At 38.6% G+C, this 20,013-nt stretch overlaps 1 protein-coding gene across 3 annotated transcripts in view; it reads right to left on the bottom strand.

Moving 5' to 3' along the window:
• Positions 1-1,297: 1,297 nt before the first annotated feature.
• The window catches only part of LOC102292352 (guanine nucleotide-binding protein G(olf) subunit alpha), a 53,965-nt gene continuing 35,249 nt past the window's right edge, over positions 1,298-20,013 (bottom strand). For 2 of the 3 annotated variants that reach the window (XM_005924578.2, XM_005924579.3), the window contains exons 6-12: positions 9,040-9,094; positions 8,831-8,904; positions 6,716-6,774; positions 6,100-6,220; positions 5,686-5,816; positions 5,501-5,568; positions 1,298-3,779 (exon numbers count right to left, since the gene is read on the bottom strand). In XM_005924578.2, coding sequence (XP_005924640.1) covers positions 3,633-3,779; positions 5,501-5,568; positions 5,686-5,816; positions 6,100-6,220; positions 6,716-6,774; positions 8,831-8,904; positions 9,040-9,094 — 655 coding nt within the window. In that variant the 3' untranslated portion in view covers positions 1,298-3,632. Of the gene's footprint in view, positions 3,780-5,500; positions 5,817-6,099; positions 6,221-6,715; positions 6,775-8,830; positions 8,905-9,039; positions 9,095-20,013 lie in introns of all 3 variants that reach the window. The other variant, XM_042222006.1, reaches the window with a different exon arrangement.

The following is a 20,013-nucleotide window of genomic DNA, read 5'->3' as shown; positions in this document are numbered from 1 at the left end:
TTTTTTTATGAATTTGTTAATTAGCATAAAAGAAGGAATGTCTGGTTTATTAGTAACTTTAAAACTTAAGTACAGAAAACTTTATATTTACCATCTTCTTATCTCTTACTTACAGTTTGGCAACTAATGTCACGGATTTAAATCAGTATTTAAAATTTCAATCATCTCTTCTCTCAACACTTTGTTCTTATTTCATAGTAAGTGGATCGAGTTTTTATCATCAATCATTTCAGGTTTTGAATGTGTGATTTCAGTCACATATAGCACAATATTGTTGTCCAATTCTATGCATTCCTAGCACACACAGCCAGCCATTATTAACTTTATTAGCTGAACCTGCCTTCTGTGAAGTTTAATCAACCAGAACTGTAAAATCAGGTAAAACTGTTTATCATGATCATCTCAAAGTTAAAAACAAAAAGATACCGAAAGTACCCAGCTTCGCTCTCCTCACAATAGTTTCAAATATTAGTAACAAAACAGCAAAAATAACAAATATAGTAATTAAATAACCCTTACATGCCTTTAGATGCATGAAAGAAATATGAAAAATGTAGGTATTAACAAATCCATAACAATCGGCATAAATTGATATTTAGGTTAATTTGCTTTTGTATTTATACTTTGAAACGCATGAAAAATACAGAAGAAAATACAGAAGTAAACAGATTTCGAAACTAATAACTAATGCGAGAAAGTAAAATATTGTTAAGGCGATGTAATTGTAAAAAACTAACAGAACCACATGAAAACACAATTATGCATAACTTATAACTATTATTTCTGATGCATTAATTTGCATATTTATCAATTCATTAGTTATTGTCTAAGGAATTAAAATTAACATGGCCGAAATGCATCAAATATAAATTAATTTGTAGAATGTGACGAGTAATATTTCTGCTTTATTTGCTTTTGTATTACAAATAATAACCGATAGAAAAACTATTTGTGGGTGAGGAAAATGAGAAATTATATTAAAAGTAATAAATTGGGTATAAAGTCAAAATTCAATGGGAAATTAGATAAAGTGGAAAAGTGACACACGTGTAAACATTTAAAGAATCAAATTAAAACTTACTTGATGCAGTATTAAATACTGACCATCGCCATTTATACCATTTTAATGTTAGAGATTTATACCAAGTATTAAGTATTTATTAGTTTCACATTTTATAAATGCTCACCCAATATTTGGTGCATTTAATGGCATATTGATTTACTTATCTAATCATTTTTTGTTTTTGTTTGTTTTGGCCGTTTCGGTCTCCCACATTTTTTTTATTTATTTATTTTTAATCACCAATGAATAAAGAAAATCCGGACACAACTGGACACCAAGATGGAAATAAAGCAAAGTCCTCTAATGTGCCTCTTTATTTAAAGAAAATAAAAATGTCATTTAATCATCCTCCCAGGCCAAACAAGGTTTTTGCACCTCCAGTCAGTTCACTCTCTGTTGGGGATAGACGTGTACTGTAGCAGAAGAAAAGGCTGATGCTGTTTGTACAAGGAGAAGAGCTCGTCTTGTTGGGTGCTGCTCACACATTCATAGTGCCTGTGCCATCGGGTATGGCTCCAAAGGACCAAAGAATTACTAATATTGCACGCTCTCATTTATTCATCTCCATTCTAAACATGCTTTCCTATGTGTGTATGTATACATATTTACCGTATACATACATAGGTATGTACACCTAGGCACACACATAATTAAACATGTATAATTGTACATATATATTTATATAGACCTATAAATTTACATGTACATACATTTATAAAATTTTATACACACATACACACTTGCTCTCCAACACTCTCACACACACACTCACACAATGCATCTGTGAGTCTATGTTTGTTTTATGTACACATGCGCACAGGCACGCACATCAGTACGGATCGCTCACACGCGCGCGTACGCACACGCACTTCATATCGAAAAAACGTTGGTTCCTATTAAAACAACACCAGGTTGCAATTTGGACACTTTCAATGGAATTCAAATGTTTGTTTAAAGCTGTGAAATTCAAAAAATATATATAACAAAAGGAGGGAAAACAAAACAAAAAAAATAAAAGAGAACGAAAAAAAAAAAAAGGCATGGCGCTGCAACATCTGGTCTTCACTGCAGGTAAGTGGTTAATTTGCATAATGTATACAGGTTTTTAGGATTTTTCCCCTATTTTTTTATTTCTTACTAAACAGCATTTCCTTTTTTTTTCTTTTTTTTTTTATAAACCAGAAAAAACTAAACTCTACAGAGAAAGTCCCCTACCTGCAGTCTTTCGCTGCCGATAGAGTTTGACATCAAGCTGTACAGCGCAGTTGAAAACATACTTACATCTGAGCTCATTTACAGGTACAGCCATAATCAAGGCACAAAGATCTACAAGTAGATTTGTTTTTCTTTCAATTAAGTTGTACAAAATAATATTACATTTTACAGTCTGTACAGGATAATTCAACCTTGCACAGTGTACAAGTTAACAAAAACCCCCCCAAAAAACCAAAAACAAAAACAAAACAATACATTTTTTTTCTCTCCCGTCCCACCCACCCTCCTCCCCATCAGTATCTCTAAGCTAAAAGGATGGTTTGTGTGGAAAAAGGAGGCAGGTCCGAGTCCGTGGAGGCAACAGGGCTAAGGTGCAGAGAGCTCAGTCCCTTTTCCTTCATTAAAATCCGTCTTCTAGTCGCCGTAATTTCTGCCCCCCTCCCATCTTTAATCTCTCGCTCCACACGTCTTCTCGGCTGCTCGGTCCGCCCTGCAGCTCGGCAAGCAGGGCGACAGGATAATAAATATTGTGATGCTACATTGTGTGTATGCTTCCTCTGGAAAAAAAAACAAAAACAAAAAAACACAGACAACAACAAAAAAAACAAAAGTTATTAAGGAACCTGATGCAAAGTGCATTTATGTCTTCATCCATTCGGTTCCCTCTCCGTCCAGCCGTCTTCAACGCGGGGAGAAGAAGGCGGTCAGAGAGGCTGAGGGCGGGGTGACAGGCCAAAAAAAAAAAAAAATATTACAAGAGGTGGTGAGGGGTCATGGCGGTTAAACACACACTCGTTCACATGGCATTCCTCCCTCTCTTCATTACACACACATACTGCCTCTGCACTGAGGTCCTCCAGGTGTGTTTTATGTGTCCTCGCCCACCAGTCCAAGTCCAAAGACAAAGCCAAAAAAAAGTGGACACAAAGGGGCAAAAAATAAAATAAAAGGAGGTAGCCCAAGGCTTAGTGGAATGACAAAAATCAAGGCATTCAAAAAGGAAGGATTAAAAGAAGAAGAAGAAGAAAAAAAAAAAGAAGCGGCACACATCAACTTTGTTCCCCAGCTTTCCTTTTACATCTGTGAAATGGGGACGAAATCTCGGAGAGAGAAAACAAAAAGTAGTACAAAAAGCTAAGAAGTTAAAAAGAGGAAGAGGATTTGACACACTTCAGTAGTACTTCGTAGTCCTCGACAGGAGGGGCGGTCGGGGTGGGTTTCTTCTGGGGATGTGGGGTGAAGAGTCAGGGAGGAGCAGGAGGAAAGGTTCGTCAAGGTTGCAGAATGGTGGAGAAAAAAACAAAAAAAAAAAAAAAAAAAAAAAACACAGAAGGCTGACGGAGTCGGTCTCCCATCACAAGAGTTCGTACTGCCGCAGGTGCATTCTCTGGATGATGTCCCGGCAGTCGTTGAACACCCGCCGGATATTCTCTGTGTCAACGGCGCAGGTGAAGTGGGGGTAGCAGTAGTGTCTGCCGTCGCCGCTCGCAGTGCTGATCCGCTGAGGAGGACACAGACATGACACGTCACATCCTCCACGCCGCGAGCACACGTTTAGCCTCCCTGATGTTCCCTCAGTTTCTCAGATCTGCTGCTCTCGTTTCTTCCCTTCATTATTTGATTTTTCTTTACAGCTAAAAGTTCTTACAGCACCATCCCCACCTAAAAATCACACTACTTCCTGCCTCTGCAGCTTAAACTGTGACTCATCTGAGCACTTCACTGTCATTTTACTCAAAATATCTGGATCACATCTGTTCTGAACACCACTGGGTTTGACTGACTTTAGCAGGCCTTTAACCATTCTTAATTTCACACATCAGTTTTCTTTTTGTTTGTAAATGTGATGATAAATAGTTTTATTTCATCTTTGAATAAAGCACACGCCTTACTATATATTATTTAAATTATTCAATTCAGCTGAAGCATTTAGCTCTTCCTGCTTCTTACCTTGAATATTGCTCAGCATATTTAAGATTAATGTGCTAAAGCCAATGCTATTCTAAGTTTTCTGTGCACTTTCAGTACTTTGACACTTAAAGGCCTCTCAACTTCTTATTTTTAGCGCCCTCTATGGGTTAGATATCACATCACAGGCATGAATAGATTGCCACAGTTTAATTCTGACTGATGTGTGTATCAGACGCTGATGAAAACACTCTGAGGGCAGGGGGTTCCCCTAACAATTCACACTTAAAATATTATTCTACCTGACGACAAAGTGGCTCAGTAGTTATGTGCAGTTACACTGTGCCGCGCTTGTTTCGTCTTCATTTTTGTAAAAAGTTTGCATCTGTAAAAATGACATCTTTCACCAATGTGCACCAAAACATAGTTGTGATACGAGGAAGTCTGTAATTTGCATAATTCTTCCTAAAAGTGCACTACATTTGGAGTACGTGATTCCCGTCACACATATTCCCAGGTATCTGTCCCAGGTAACAGGAGTACTATCATAACGCATTTATTTCTGGGAAATTCACAGCTTTCAAGCTCGCTGTCATTACTAGAAACTGAGGCAAGTAATTTTAGAGCAATCAGTCCCTAAATACAGCTTACATGACCATAAGTGTGTCTAGCGTGTTAAACACTGGCCAGATAACCACACTAGACCCATATTTGTTCTACCCACTAAATAAGAACAACATTGGTCACTATTAAACTGAAACGCTGGAGTCACTATTTTGATATGAAAGAAAGAAATTCAGCCACAGGACAGCTCACATTCAAACACCAAGAACAGATGTAACCCCTTCACTTCCTCAACTAAATGCTTCAAGTTATTGCTGCAGCATTAAATCCTACTAATAAAGTTATAATCTGTATAATAATGTTATTTGTGTTGTAAAGATTATTTGTGACTACAGAGTGTATACAAAAAAGGCCATGCAAAAACAGCTTCGTTACAGCCATTTATAGTAAAAACAAATGCAACCGAATTTAATTTTTAACCCTACAGAATGTGTTTCGCGATCAGCGGCAGGACTCGTAGCAGCAGTTGTACCTGCTGAAATCAGCGTTGCGCATCTGCGGACAACTTGTCCCCACAAGGAGGTCGGCACCACCAGAAAAGGTTCATCAGGTTCAAAGCAACATAACAGGCTCAGCTGGGATTACAGGTACGTGTGTAAAATACTAAGTTATGAATTAACAGGACAAGTGTATTCGTGGCTGGACACTGATTGACTTCAGCTCACTTCAGACATACGCTGATACACTTACAAGAAACTCGTCTCGGATGAAGAACTTGGCTCTCGTCACTCTCGGGTCTTCACCGGGTTCAGGAGTTGCTAAAAAAAAAAAAAAAAAAAAAAAAAAGAAGAAGAAATTTAACGTTAATACAGACGATACGAGGAATTCAAAAGTCTGTCTGGACATAGACGAGGTGCACTGAGGAAGGAACAAACCTTCATTTGGTATGGTGTAGCGAGCATATTCAGGGAAGTAGTCTTCAATTTTGGATTTTCCAGCTAGTACTTTCTCAGCCAGCATGTCCTGCTTGTTCAGGAATAATATGACGGATATAGTGCGTAACCATCTGAAAACAAACAAACAAAAGAAAAAAAACACCATTAAAGAAACTGCACAAGCTTCACCCTTCAGTCGTGGAAATTTTGGGATTTTCAAAGATAAAGCTGACAGTCATTTACACACATCACGATAAAGGTGAGACAGAAGCAGGTTTTATTTACTTATATTTACTACTTTTTAAGCCTTATGTGGGCCTTCTCTAACATTGCAAAAGGAAAGTGAGCATTTTCTAACATTGAGTTAAAAAACAAAAAACAAAAAAAAAAACCCCACAACAAATAGGGACTCACCTGTTGTTCCAAATACTGCGGAAGAGGTCCAGAGCTTCCCGTAGCCTGTTGGTGTTATTGTCTTCCCTTATTACCATGTTGTAGCTGCTGCTGGCCACCACGAAGATGATCGCAGTGACGTCTGGAAGAAAACATGAGATAGATTTTGACGTCACTGGTCTTAAGGAGTATATTCAAGTCGTGTCAAATCACCTTTATTTATATGGCATTCAAAACTACGGGAGTGGACACAAAGTGCTTTCCAGTTAAGGGAAATGTATTAACATTCAAGGTTTAAAAAACACACAATAGCGCAGTGAGAAGGAAAGCAAAATTTATAGTAATATGCAAACCAAAACCAGGAGAAAATTTAAAAATAGAAACAACTGACTAAAAGAGCACTTTGTGTCAAGGAAAACAAAAAACGAGACAGCTCAGATTTGACTATAAACAAGTCAAAAGACTAGGCTCTTCAATACCAGTTTAAGATTTGGACTGGTCCTTGTGCAACTGACGGGATGCTGGAGCTGAGAGAAAATGCCTTAAGATGGGCAGGATGTAATGGGAGGAGAATGAGCTGCAGGTCGAGGATGTACAGTGTGGCTATTTGAAGGAAAACAAGGAGGAAAAGTCTCACCGTTAAAGCACTGAATCCATTTTCTCCTTTCATCTCTCTGGCCCCCAACATCAAACATGCTGTGGAAGAGACAGTAATGGGTCAGATACTCGCTGCTGCCCTCTTCTGATCAAAGAGCTCATATCACTCAGGACTGGGGGGCATCAGGTACATACTGTACGGCACTGACACACCAGTTTTGTTTCACAGATTGTCCTGATAAAGACTCAAATTAAAATTAAAAATCTTCACAAAAGACGTGTTTCTGTCTCGTATTACATGTGCTTCTGGTTTGCAAAAAGAGATCCTTGACACTTACGGAACGGCTGTGGACGCATAAATAATCCATTAATTAATAAATGTTACGAAGGGCGAAATTATTTGTAATGTCTGTGTGACCCTGGCTGGATGTTTGGGAGTCATCAAAGCCGAATAATGACAAACGCACACCCAAAGGGAAGTCATGACCCAGACCTTTTTTTAACCAGTCGTTTAGGATGATATAATGTGATACAAAGGCCCATTTCAGATGGTAGAATAAGACTGTTGTGTCTGCGACTGCGGAAATGGGTCACCTCATCTGACATCATCAAAGCTGTTACAAAACATTTACTCTAACCTTTATCGGCTGCTCTAATAACTGTAACCAACAGTAAATAACTTGCAACAGGCTCAGAAATCACACTGGTCGACCGCAGGGGAATCATTTTGCATTTTAGTCACCTCTATGACGTGCATTTCTACCTCATCTTCCAGCTGCTGAGCAGGTTGTGGGCTCAGGGTTTTGTTCAAAGGAACAAACTTATGACATTTGAGGCTCTTAACACGAGGCCAGAGTAAATATAGCAATAACACCCAAGAGGGCAGTGATCCAACAAGGAGGCACAGTCCAATGTTTTTAAAAAAAAAAAGAAAATTACTGGAAATCCGGAAAACACCTAGATGGGCTCATTTTCACAATTCTGTGGAGTTCGGAAAAGTTGCTGCATAAAAGGCAATATTAGATAAACCAATTTTAGAAGGAATACGGGGCTCGTGATTATTTTGTTCATAGGGGTGTAAATAATGGAATGAGCTGGAAACACAATGATAATACTGATCCTTCCCATAAGTACTTTATAATGGCGTCTCATCAAAAACCAACAAACAACAAACAAAGAGGAATGTGGCAATGAAAACTGAGACCTTCTGGTATTTATATGTACACGTCAGGGTTGCCAGATCTGTGTTACAAAACCAGACCAATATCCAGAGCCGGCAGAACACATTTTCAGTAGTGCCACTTTAATTCCTCTGATTACAGCTGCCATAATCTATGATAATATAGCATCATCTGCTAGTAGATTTATATTTTATAATAATAATTCAAATCTGAAAATAATTAGTGTAAATCGTTTGTCCCTTTGTAGGCTTGGCCCAGTAGAGGGGTGTGGTTGCTGTCGACACTCAAAGTTAAAGTTAGCTGAGCTATGTGTGCATCAGTGTGTAACCCCCCCACCCCAAAAAACAGCTTTCTTTCACATTTAAACCAACTAATGTGAAAATACTGCTGGCAACTGCTGATCAACTTCCCAGCCTACTTTTTAACGGGCCATCAGATGGTTATGTTGAATCCTGGTGTGCTGTTCCGTTAGTTCGGTAGGATGTGGCTATAGTTTCTTAGCTGATGAAAAATTTCTGGAAGACTGTACTGTTTACACAACTAGTTCGGGCATGCTTCATGTTTTTCTGCCTAAAAATCAGACTTTTTTCTTCTTATATACAAAACATTTTGCCCCACCCAAAAAAGTTTGGCTCTTCACCCAAAGGAAAACTTAAATAAATAAATAAAACCTTTCCTTTTTCCATTGACTCACAGATAAAATACATTTTGTTTATCAAATAGACAAATATCTAGAAACACAGATTTTTGGATCAGCTTTGTGCAGTCAACCCCAAAGGTCCCATTTTAACCCTGTTCCCAACTATTTTATTTAATTTCCATGTCAAATTGGACTTTTTTTCAAAGTAGCCTTATTACCTCCTGGCTACACAAGCTGCTAACAGGGTTTACAAAAGTTGGCAAACAATAAATGGGGACAAACATGTCTTCAATGTGTGTGTTTATGTCCTTGTTAAAGTTAAGCAGAGACTTACTGAAAGTTCACTTTATCTACTTGGAACCTCGTCTCGAAAATCCCTGAAGTTAACACTCGGCAGCGTAGCAGGTCCTACACGTAGTGAACACAAAGAAACAAAACATGCAGTTCAGGGAAAGGAGGGGGAAAAAAGAAAGAAAAACAGCAGGCAGGGTTTTGCTGGTGATTTATACATTTAATACCGAGTACACTGGCAGGAGAACTGACCTGGTCTGTTGGCGTGTAGTCACTCTGTCTTACAGAATCAATTCTGTCCAGGAAACTGCAAAGGAGGGAACAGAAGAGTAGTTAAAGTTTGTTTGTCTTCCAACCATTTTGTATGTGCTGCGGAAAGAGTCATCAACATACAAAATGTAAAGTCACTAAACTGTAAAACTATAAAATAATTGACCATTGTTTTCATAAATACGTCGCCTTCACTGAACTAACCCAAAAATATAACTCCAGATCTGATCAGCTGGAAACTACAAATGGCACATAATGCATTTTGCTATATCTGTGCAGTACATTAAAATATTTACATACTACACTGAATGCTGCAGGAAACTGCTGCCATGTCTGACTCCTGTTTTAGGCCTGCTAGGCCGGTGTTAAGGCAGCTGTATGCCACAAGAGGGCAGGCCTGCTCAGTCTGGGCTATTTTGGTCTGTCTCTAGCCAGAGTGATTACATAAGGCGGTTACTGTGGAGGTTAGACAGCTTGCTGTTGCCATCTCTTCACTACTGAGAGAGCATGTGCAGCGGTAGCAGCAGCAGCTGGGCCTCTCTGCTGCACAGCAGGCAGGATGAGGACACCGAGGCTGGGGACACATGGTCACGCAGGCCCCTGGATCATCTGGATCACATCATGAAAAGACTCCAGCAAGGCCGGTCCAAGGGCCATGATACATTTAAAATACACCACGGGTATTTGAAAAGACAAGGCGCAATGTTTTTAAGAATAAGTCCACGAGCCAAATGTATAGATCAGCTGTTAATATTTCAACATTATTCTTTTTAGCACGGATTCACTGATATCTAGCTTGCTGTTGTTAACAGCTTTACTATTAAGCAACACTGAATGACAGGGTAAGAAATTAACCAACAACAGGGCACAAAGCAAAAATGCTTTTTACAATACAAATGTGCTTACTGCACAAAATTCATGTTACTCGCAAAAAAAAAAAAAGCTATAAACTGCGCTCTCTCGCACACAGTTTATATGATTTAATGATTATTTACTTTCCTAAAGTAAAGTGACAACAATTTAAAAAGTTTTTCCCCCTTTTTTTTTTTCTTTGTGAAAACCAAAAACCAAAAAAAGCAAAACATTGAAGATGTGAAAAATTCAATTTCAATTTACTTTTATTTATGTAGCGCCAAATCAATACAACAATCGCCTAAAGGCACTTGTATGGTAATGTAAAGATCCAACAATATTAGAGAGGAAAAACACCAGCAATCAGATGACCCCTTGTGAGCACACTCTTGTAGACAGTGTAAAGGAAAAACTCTCTTGTAACAGGAAGAAACCTCCGGCAGAACCAGGTTCAGGGAGGGGCAGCAAACTATAATATTTCTATTATTATTTTGGAGGACTATGGGTTAAACAATTTAAACAACTGAAAATGTCACTTTCCCAAAAAGCATATACATTATTCCATCACCTGATTGATTACTCCATCAGGAAGAGAACATCTAAATCTCCATCACCCTGCTTTATTTCAAATTAAATCCAAAGTGCTCCAGGTCACAGCCATGCCATATGGCAGACACATTTTATAGAAAGAATGGTACAAAGTGTCTGTCAGAGCAGAGGGGATAAAAGTGTGTACATCTTACAAAGTTTCCTCATCTACATCTGAAGCTGGTGAGTGATTCTAGTAAGTAGGACACAGATGTGGACCAAACAGGCTCCCCCTCACATCCTTCATTTTCTACCCAAACGCTCGCCAGCTTCACATTATCACAAGACAGCCAACACGGCTGCGGTGCACAGGAAACCCAAAGCGTCAGAAGATCCGCGTTCAGGTTTAGAATTTTTGTAGTCCGTTCATTTTCACTTCAGCCCTACAAGTAGCACACCTAACACACCCAATGAGAATTAAATAACCGAGAATGAATGCTCTATTATGAACCATTAGATAACAGAGACGCTGCTCATGTGCTCCGACAACAATGTTTTCATCACACCAACTGTTTCTGCCCACAAAAAAGGAGAAGTAAGGCTATTTTTGAAAGAGCACTCCACTTTCTCACAGTAAATACATATACATGAACAGTAAATACGCTTGCAGGATGATTACGTTTAACGTATGCAGTACAGAGAAAAGGAAGGTCACATCTGAAATTAACTCTAGCAGTTCACTTGGAAACCAAATACGCCATCATTATTTAAAAAAAATAATAAAAATGCTGTCCAAAATCAGCCGGTTATACATCGCATTTGACGTCCAAAATACATGTATGTAATGTAATTTCTTTTTGTGCCGTTTTAATTATGCAATATTTAAGTAAGTAACAGATGAAGTGCTCAGGACACATTACCATAGCCTGAGTTGGGATCTAAAAATTGTCCTTTTATTATTTTACTACCCTTCCTCTCCATTGGATCAACACTCTAATCCAGCATGTAAAATTCCCACAATTCTTTAATGTCTTTGATTTACAACCTGACCTTTGAAGGTGAACGTGAATACACGTTTTAGACATTCAATTCAGCCTGAAAATCATCTTTACAGACCTGACACATACACCAGAGACGTTTATGGACATGGTTTGCTTTGTAACGAAACGTCACAATCCATGTGGGATTTTCTATCTTACATCTTACATCTTGTATGGTTACGTGTCTCCCTGCATCTACCATCTCTTTGTCTATAATTCTATTATGTGTATAATGTTAGTGGTTTGAGTCCTGAATAAACAAAACTGGCCAGCGTTTCCCAGGAAAGGAAAAAAAAGTAAACAATAAAATCCACATCATCTTGTGTTCAGTTTGAGGAGTTTGTGAAGACAAGTAAAACTAGCGTTTTTGTTTATTTTGTTATATGGTTTTAGCAGGAAGCTGAAAATAACCTAAGGTAAGAGTCTCTTTTGGTTATAATTATTTTTAGCAGCTCTTGCTTCCTTTAGCTGTCCTATTTTTATTTTCCGCTTAGCTATATTATTTCTGTAGACTTCAACTCAGTAAAAGATGATAATTTTCCCCAAACCCATTTTCAAGTGGTTGTTAATGTTTCCCTTCCCCTGGGGAGCTGGGGTCGTAGCAATGAGAATTTAATTTTAAGTTATTTCTGACGAGTATAGAGGTCAATGATGCACATAGGCAATTACAGACAAATGGGCAGCAAAACACACACAAAAAAACCCCAACCAGACTCTGTAAACAATGTGGGCTTCTGAAAATGTTTCATCAGGTAGGAAGCCAATTCAGCGTGAAGATTTCATGAGATCAGGTCTCAGACTCACACTTTTCTTAGTGGTTAGTCTGCTGCCTTAATTGTTTCCTCTATGAAATGTCAGAATATGGTGATGAATCAAAGTCCTAGAACCTGAGATGATGTAACAAAGATTTGTGATAAAAAAAAAAAAAAAATCTCAAAATATTCAAACTCAAATAGCTGATAAAAAGTATGAAGCTGACTTGCATCGAGGTTTTTTTGCTTTATTTTATAACTTTGATTGATGTTACAAGTTGTGAATTGTGAATTTAAAGGCTCTCGTCAATTCCTCTTCAATATTTCTTACATTTTAAGCTCCTTCAAAAGCATCATTCAAACATGCTTTATCATCTAAAACCAGAATACTCATGTTTTCCATAAGTCTGTCACCTTTTCGGTTGACGTGTTTGCGCGTGTTACACAATATATTATGCATTTAAGTACCTATCACTTATCATTTATTCAATATTTTAAACAATTTCACCTGTCAACTATAAATTATCCAATTCACACATTCAGAAATACTCAATTACCAAAATAACGCCAGGTTAGTGATCAAGAAAATAATCAAGTTCACTTTGAGTACAATAACAGACAAAACATGATTTTAAATAAACACAAAGATGTGACGGATAAATAAAAATAAGCGCTGAGAGAGAGAAAACACGAATCTGTGGTTTAGAGCACAGCGTTTACTTTTTGTCCTGGCTCTGAAGTCATACAACATGAAGCACACCCATCATATTACACAATTAATTATATTATTTACCAATTAGCGCTTCTCTGGAGACGAGAAACACAACCAGTAAACCCCACTGCACTGCACTGTTATTTGAGACGGCGCAGTATATGTTAAAGTGTTCCTCCCTCACACACAGACACGCAAAAATACAGGCAAAGCCTTTTAAAATTCTCCAGCTTTTTTGCCCCATTGCTGCAACAATATGAGAGTATTTTTAGTCAGCCTTCCTTGCAGAAACCCAGCTAGGTTATAATTACTGAGTGCTTTGTGACTGCCATGTGACAGAAGTACTATTGGTAGAGCAATGGAGATCCAAATATAGTCTCTGTACCAGGCAAGAGGCTAGAAAAAGAAAGAGAAAAAACAAGAGTACTGGATCCAGGAAAAAAGGCCGAAAAAGATAACATTGATCATCAAGTGGCCGACCAGATAATGCCTTATCAAAAGGTTTCAGTGCAGTTTACAGTGACTACAGCTGTTCTGGTTGAGTGCTACAAATAGACGGGTTTAAGGTCCAGAGAAATCTGTGGTTTGTGCTCCGTTTCTTCAGTTTCCTCCGAGAACTGCTCAACGCTGGCGTCTGAGATCTTTGTGTGATGTGGTCATTTTGTCATATTTGTGGCTTTGGAGGGATAGCAGGCCGCCATTTTGCCACTTTGTTTTTAGCATGTGTACAATATATACACAGAAAACTATGCTTGGCATTTATGAATTAGTTTTATGACTTTAAAATTTGTTCACAACCATCAAACCACATTAAATGAGATGTAATTTCTCATTTGTTTTTAGCCTGGCACAGTAGCGCTCTTATAAAGAAGGCTTTTTACTGTTTCATGACAGTTTGTTTCTGTATATATATATATATATTTAAAGTTAAAAAGAAAAAATACCAACAATCTGCTCTCTAACAGTCCCCCTCTTATTCTTTTTGTGTTGGGCTGGTGCTGTGGGCCAGCCTGTGTGCTATGTATAAACTTTGTTGTGGGCAGAATCGTATGGATTGACATAAGAAATATACTACACAGCAAGTTCAATATAGTCAGACCCCACCAATGAGAGGCATCGTAACAATTTTTAGCTTTCTTTACCGTTTTTGTTTACTTTCTAAAGCGAGGATGTAACAATTCCCAAAACTCGACTTAAACCACGGCACAAACAACATCGTCACACGTCCCTGCTTGAGATGAGCTTTCACAGTGCTATCTTCAGGTTAAAAAAAAAGCCCCTTTATGGCGCTAAATGGCTAAGCTGTTCATTTCACTTAGCAGTGCACCCCCTCTAGTTCTTCTATGCCATTTGTCTAGTCTTTCCATGAAACACATACACAAGCATTATTGCACATACGCAGGCTGAGCTTCACTCAAGCACTCCGATATGTTGAGGGACAGTTAATGCAAAGTGCCCCGGGCAACATGTTGGTGCAGGGGGAAGATTTTCATGGTGGGTATGTTTCCACCAGGAGCTCAGGGTCACTGGCCACCCAGCTCCACAGCACCTTCTTCGGGTACATTTTTGCCTTGCAACAGGCACAACAAGGAAACAACCAAAATAAACCAGATATCTGGAGGAGACGACCAAAATAGAACAGATCACTTTTAAATTTGTGCTAAAATCTAATTATGTGCATGGAAAAAAAAAAAGCACGTGTCCAAAGCAATACAAAATTGAAGACATCAAAAAACAGGAATAAATACTGGGGGGGGGAAAAAGAAATCCCCTCCAACACACTGGAAACCTTCATACCGACCCACAGCAACCCAGACTCATGTGCTCATTTGATAATTGGGTTGACTTTTTACAAATAGCGGACCATCTTTAATTAGCAGTTCAGAGGATCCGATCAATAGTTTCCATATTTTGAGCGCTCGGGCCAGTATAATGGACTCTCACTTTAGTCTCCAACTGGCTGGTGACAGCGCCTGAAAACACACTGCTGGATACAACAGACCCACTGCACTGTTTCTAACTGGTAACCCTCCATTTAAATGTTTTCTGTTTGAACTGTGCGTATTTTTATCTGTAATGTGCATTTAATTCAGTTTTGTATTGTGTACAAGTTGTATATATCCAAGTCCCCAAATATTTTTCTGAATAAATGTGAAAAGCAGTTTTTCTTAAGCTGGGCTTAATTTAATCAAGCTTCAATACGTTTGTTGCTTAGAAAGTGGCTGAAAATAACAGAAGTCTGTGAATTTTACAGTTAAGAGAACACAAATTGAATTATATGCAGACTAGTTGTGGTCACCACATACAATTTAGTCTGTTTTGAGCAACAACAACAACAAAAAAAAAACAAAAAACCAAAAAAAACAAACACATGCTTTCATACATTAAAACTAGGCAAAACTTGCCCCTTAACATGAGTAGTCAGCATCTTTTTTCATTGCATTGATTTCCAAGAGCATTATGGGTAATTAAGCCCTTTGAAAACACCCATTTGCATGCAAAGTACAAACTGTCTTTGCATTTACTGCTTTAAAATCAAATATTCAAACCTCTTTTCACAGTTCAGTATTTCCCACTTTAACTGTGTTTAAATGAATTACCACTTTCTCTGAGGACTTTCCCACTTCTATTAACAACTGCGGCTATAAAATGTCAGAAGATGATTACAATTTCCAACAGCCAAAGATAACAAATTCAGGTGTCTACTTTTTCTCAAGCTAGCAGTGCTGGGGGTTTTCCTGCTTTGAGGAATTTTTGGTGTGCCCCCGAAAGGAAAGGAAAACTACCGGAATTTACTTTAGCATAATAGCCATGTTTATGAAATGGTTAGAAATAACAGGAAAATGCATAAACTTATGTCAAATAAGGCGACAGAGACTTTTTGCAAAAACATAATGCCATGAATTTACAAAAATTTCATAAAAACAAAAAGCAGCGTATTCTGTTATTGTTGCTGAAAACACTTTAGTAATGCAGATTTCTTTTTAAAAAATGACCCAAAGAGTTGATTATATTTATATCAGCAGACTAATGTTTTCAGCTGTACTTGTACTCATTTCAAAAAGTCTAACCTAAACTAGTATCTACACACCAACTGTAAACTTAAAGAAGAACTTCCACTCAACACTTCATCTGTCTTCTCTTACAAAACACGCCCAGTATCCTAACAAAACTGGCAGCGCTGCACAGCTCGTCACATAACACGGCCTGTCCGATGTATTGAGCTGGTACAGCACGCAGGGCCACGTGCGGTGGGACACAGCGAAGGTGGAGCTGTGCAGGATCCCGGTCACCTGCTGGAAAGATCCAAGCCCGGGGTTCAGCTCATCCATCCAAACAGGAACACTGTGCAGTTTGGGAGATGGATCTGAAACTAGACAAATCCATCAACGGCTCAGTGGGTACTTCCTAAATATAGGAGCAAGAACGGAGACACTCCTGAAAGTCAAACCAAATCTTGTGTAAACAAAAGAGCCTGCTTTATCTCAAGGCCTCCATTTCGCCTTCCAGGCCGGCATCAAGTCATGGTTTTGAAAGGTGTTGTATAAAAATGTAAAATAGCCTGTAATGCCCTTTTGTCTCTGCTTAGTGTCTGTGTGGACCATTACATTACCTCTGTTTAAAATAGTCTCAGCCTCTGAATTGGAGCTACAGTGGGAACATTGGGAGTGAACTGTGTCCCATGTGGAGCTCCCAAATACAGTTCTCACTGTGCCATTGACTTATGGGTTTCTCTAAATAATATTGAAGCCCGACATCGATGCGCTGTCAGTAAGCTACTGAATGAGTCTGTGCCAGAAATAGAAAACCTAGTAAAAATAGTCTAAATCAACATTATCGAGCAGGTTTCAAATCTCTTGCCTGTAAACAACAGCAGCCTCTATGTCAAATTAGTTGTTCCGCTTGGAAGTCAACCAGTGACCCAGTGAAAATGAGCTTTTCCTCTTTTCCCCTAATCAAAAGTCAATAACCAATGACTAATATTAGACAGGGGCGTCTACAGTATCAGTGCAGATTGCATAAGCCTGAACTAAGCTCTACAGGCCTGAACAACCGGGTGATAGGAAATAATCCATAATGACAGAGGATGAAAGAAAACTCTGCACTAAACAGAGCTAATATTCTTTTTCCTTTCTTACTATTTAAAGATGAATTCAGCCTGAACTTCAGTGCGTATGATGTTTGTGTAGTTTGCAAACAGGCCTCCGGGTGGCATCCCTTCTCTCGCGCTGCATGCAGCCTCTCTTCCACACTGACCCTGCCTGGTTTTAGCAGCTGGGTTCCCATGGCAACCCCAGACAGTCCATACCACTCCTCTCTCTCCCTCTCTTCCTAAGCCAGGCTGCACTTGTATCCTTCCATTCCCAGACGCGCTCATACATCAACACACAGGAGAACCGTGGCCTGCGCTGGCTTTCTATTACTGTATTTGTGTCACTGTATACTGGATCTGTATGTTTGGTGGGAGGCCACCACGAGCTCACGGCTTAGATTATTTTCCAAATCCACCTTCTCATGCTCACGAGTAAAATACAACCACAAGTTCTGGATGAATGGTCAAATCTGCTTACAGAGTGAAGTGACCAGGAAGTATCTGCGTGGCAGCCTTAATAAGAGCTGGATCGAATTCTCTAGATACTCAGGGAAGGTCCTTCAATGCTTCATTCATTTCCCGCTTTAGGAGAGGATACACTGGAGCATCCTTTATGAAAGGAAAGAAGCTAATGCTATCCCATAATTCATAGCAACCCACTTTGCAACCGTCATTAGAAACAAACGATCAACACAGCTGACAAGAGACACAGATCATGTAAATGTTAACAGTGTGTTTTCCATTTCATGTCATAACCTGCTGATGTGTTTTGTGAATGATGGATATTATACTGCAGCAATAAAATGTGGTTATCAGGATTTTGCGCTGTGTGCAGGCCGTAGATTTACATTTTTAAAAAGTGGACAAAACAAAGTGGAAGGACTTTGAAACTTAAAATATTCACTTTTTGTAGTCCATCTTCAGAGGTACACCACCATACTGCAGAACCATGTCAATGGCATCAACCATCACATTATTAAAGAAGCTTTTTGAGTGCAGTTGGACTCCCTGCACACCGCAGCTCTCTCTTCCCATGTCCTTATTAATTCTTTCCTTGATCTCCTGACATTTTCTATCAAGGTCAAGATAAAAGTATTAAGTAACTTCTTGAACCATTCAACCAAAATCAACAGCCACAATTTAAGTGAATGGGAGCTACGTAAAATGTTGTGCGATGCATGCAAAGAACACACCAAGTCAGGCAGAACTTCAGAGACAAAATGTTGGTTGTGGCAAAGTTTAAAAATACAAAAACAACAACAACAGGGCATTAAACCACAAGAATAACTGAAACAGGTGTGGCCCAGGTGACACACATCAAAATGAAAATGATGCTTTACAACCAAGTGGTAAATGCAAACCACTGGTGAAACCGAGGCAGCCTTGTTTAAGCTATACACAGGGATAAACACATCTCACACAATCAAAAATTCAAACCACCTTAAAACGCAGCAGTTTAGTCCAGCTATTGTTTTAGATTAAATCATTCACCTGAATGGTTAATAGTTTCTGCCTTTGCTAGTTGGCAGCTGAAATGCTAGCATGTAAAACAAGATCATATTTCATTATTTCATTAGTACTCCCTCTGTCTCGCATAGAGAACCACAAAACCCAGCACAGTTCTGCAGTTTTTTATTATTACTATTGGTTTTTTTAATCTAGTATGTCTCTGGACTGTGTCAGAGAAAAACTTCCATAAAACCCAACAGATGTGTGGACATCAACATGCAAGGTAAGAAAGTCTACTGCCGTCACCTGTGTGTGCCAAGCTTGCCACAATTAACCACACATTTCAGCAGCAATGAAAACGACTGAAGTGAATGCTGAATAAAATGTGATTCAGCAGTCTCACACAACTCTCAAATATTGTGCGGACAAAGTTTAGCCTGCACTCAACTTTTATCTTTTTGTGGATTACTTTCTTAATTTTGGTTAATGTTCTTTGACTAGTAAATTAGTCACCAGGAACATCCCTCGTACAAATTAGTTCCCTCACATTCCTGTGATGCAAGCAGATCTGGGGAAATGGAAGAGACATGATTTGTGTGTTTGTGATTAGTGGGATGAGTGCATCGTGTCATTATTTTCCCAGTTAACAAGTGCAAAACAGGGTCAGAGGACTCAAACAGGTATCACAGATTATTGTAGTAGGGGGAAAAAAAAACCTTACTCAATGTACTATTTAATAAAATTGTGAATACCTGCCACAAGGCAGACAGAACTTTCTACCTAGAAAAAAAACAAAACACTGGGCACACCTTGGGTTCTATGAGATGAGAGCACAATAAGTCTCCTTTGCTTTTCATTAGGCCAACATATTTGAAATATGTCTACCTAATCAAAGTTGTGAATTTGAAAGTAAACACCAGTCATAAAAATCAGTAACACCAATATGTCTGAAATGGTTCTTTAAAAAAAACAAAACATCTCAACTGCAGCTCTGTCAACAAATCCTACATCCATTTCAGTCACAGCAACAGCAGCAGAAGCAGCAGCACTACAACTACTAGTAGTAATCTTCTGTGAATGTATCATGTCTGGTAAAATGGCACCAGATGCATTTTTATAACAAATACAGGTGTAAAGTAGAAAATATTAAACCAAGTTTAAATGTAACAATTTTTAGTAACGTCTAATATTTAATAATACACCCAAAAACTGAAATATATATAGTCGAATCTTAAAACCCACACGACTGAGAAAATGAAACAAGGAAATGTAAATCAACTGATTACTTTGTACGGGCATTATATTCCAGTAATCACACATGGAGCCTATTTCATAACATGCACATGTAAGTACATCTGTAACCTGTAGCAGCTGTGAAAGCACATCAGCAGAAGAATTACATTTCTGAATAAATATTGCTTTAGTGGAGAGTATCAGTCACTGAAAAACCACAACAGGAAAAGAAGAAGAGGAAGAACCGGATGTTCGCTGGTGTAGCATATTCTCTTTTCATGACCCTCTTAGACTGGG

Source organism: Haplochromis burtoni, unplaced genomic scaffold (genome assembly GCF_018398535.1).
Source record: "Haplochromis burtoni strain Fernald_Lab_line unplaced genomic scaffold, NCSU_Asbu1 Contig_78, whole genome shotgun sequence".
Taxonomy (NCBI): domain Eukaryota; kingdom Metazoa; phylum Chordata; class Actinopteri; order Cichliformes; family Cichlidae; genus Haplochromis; species Haplochromis burtoni.
The sequence above is the reverse complement of the archived record's forward strand: the minus strand, read 5'-3'. Positions and strand labels throughout refer to the sequence as shown.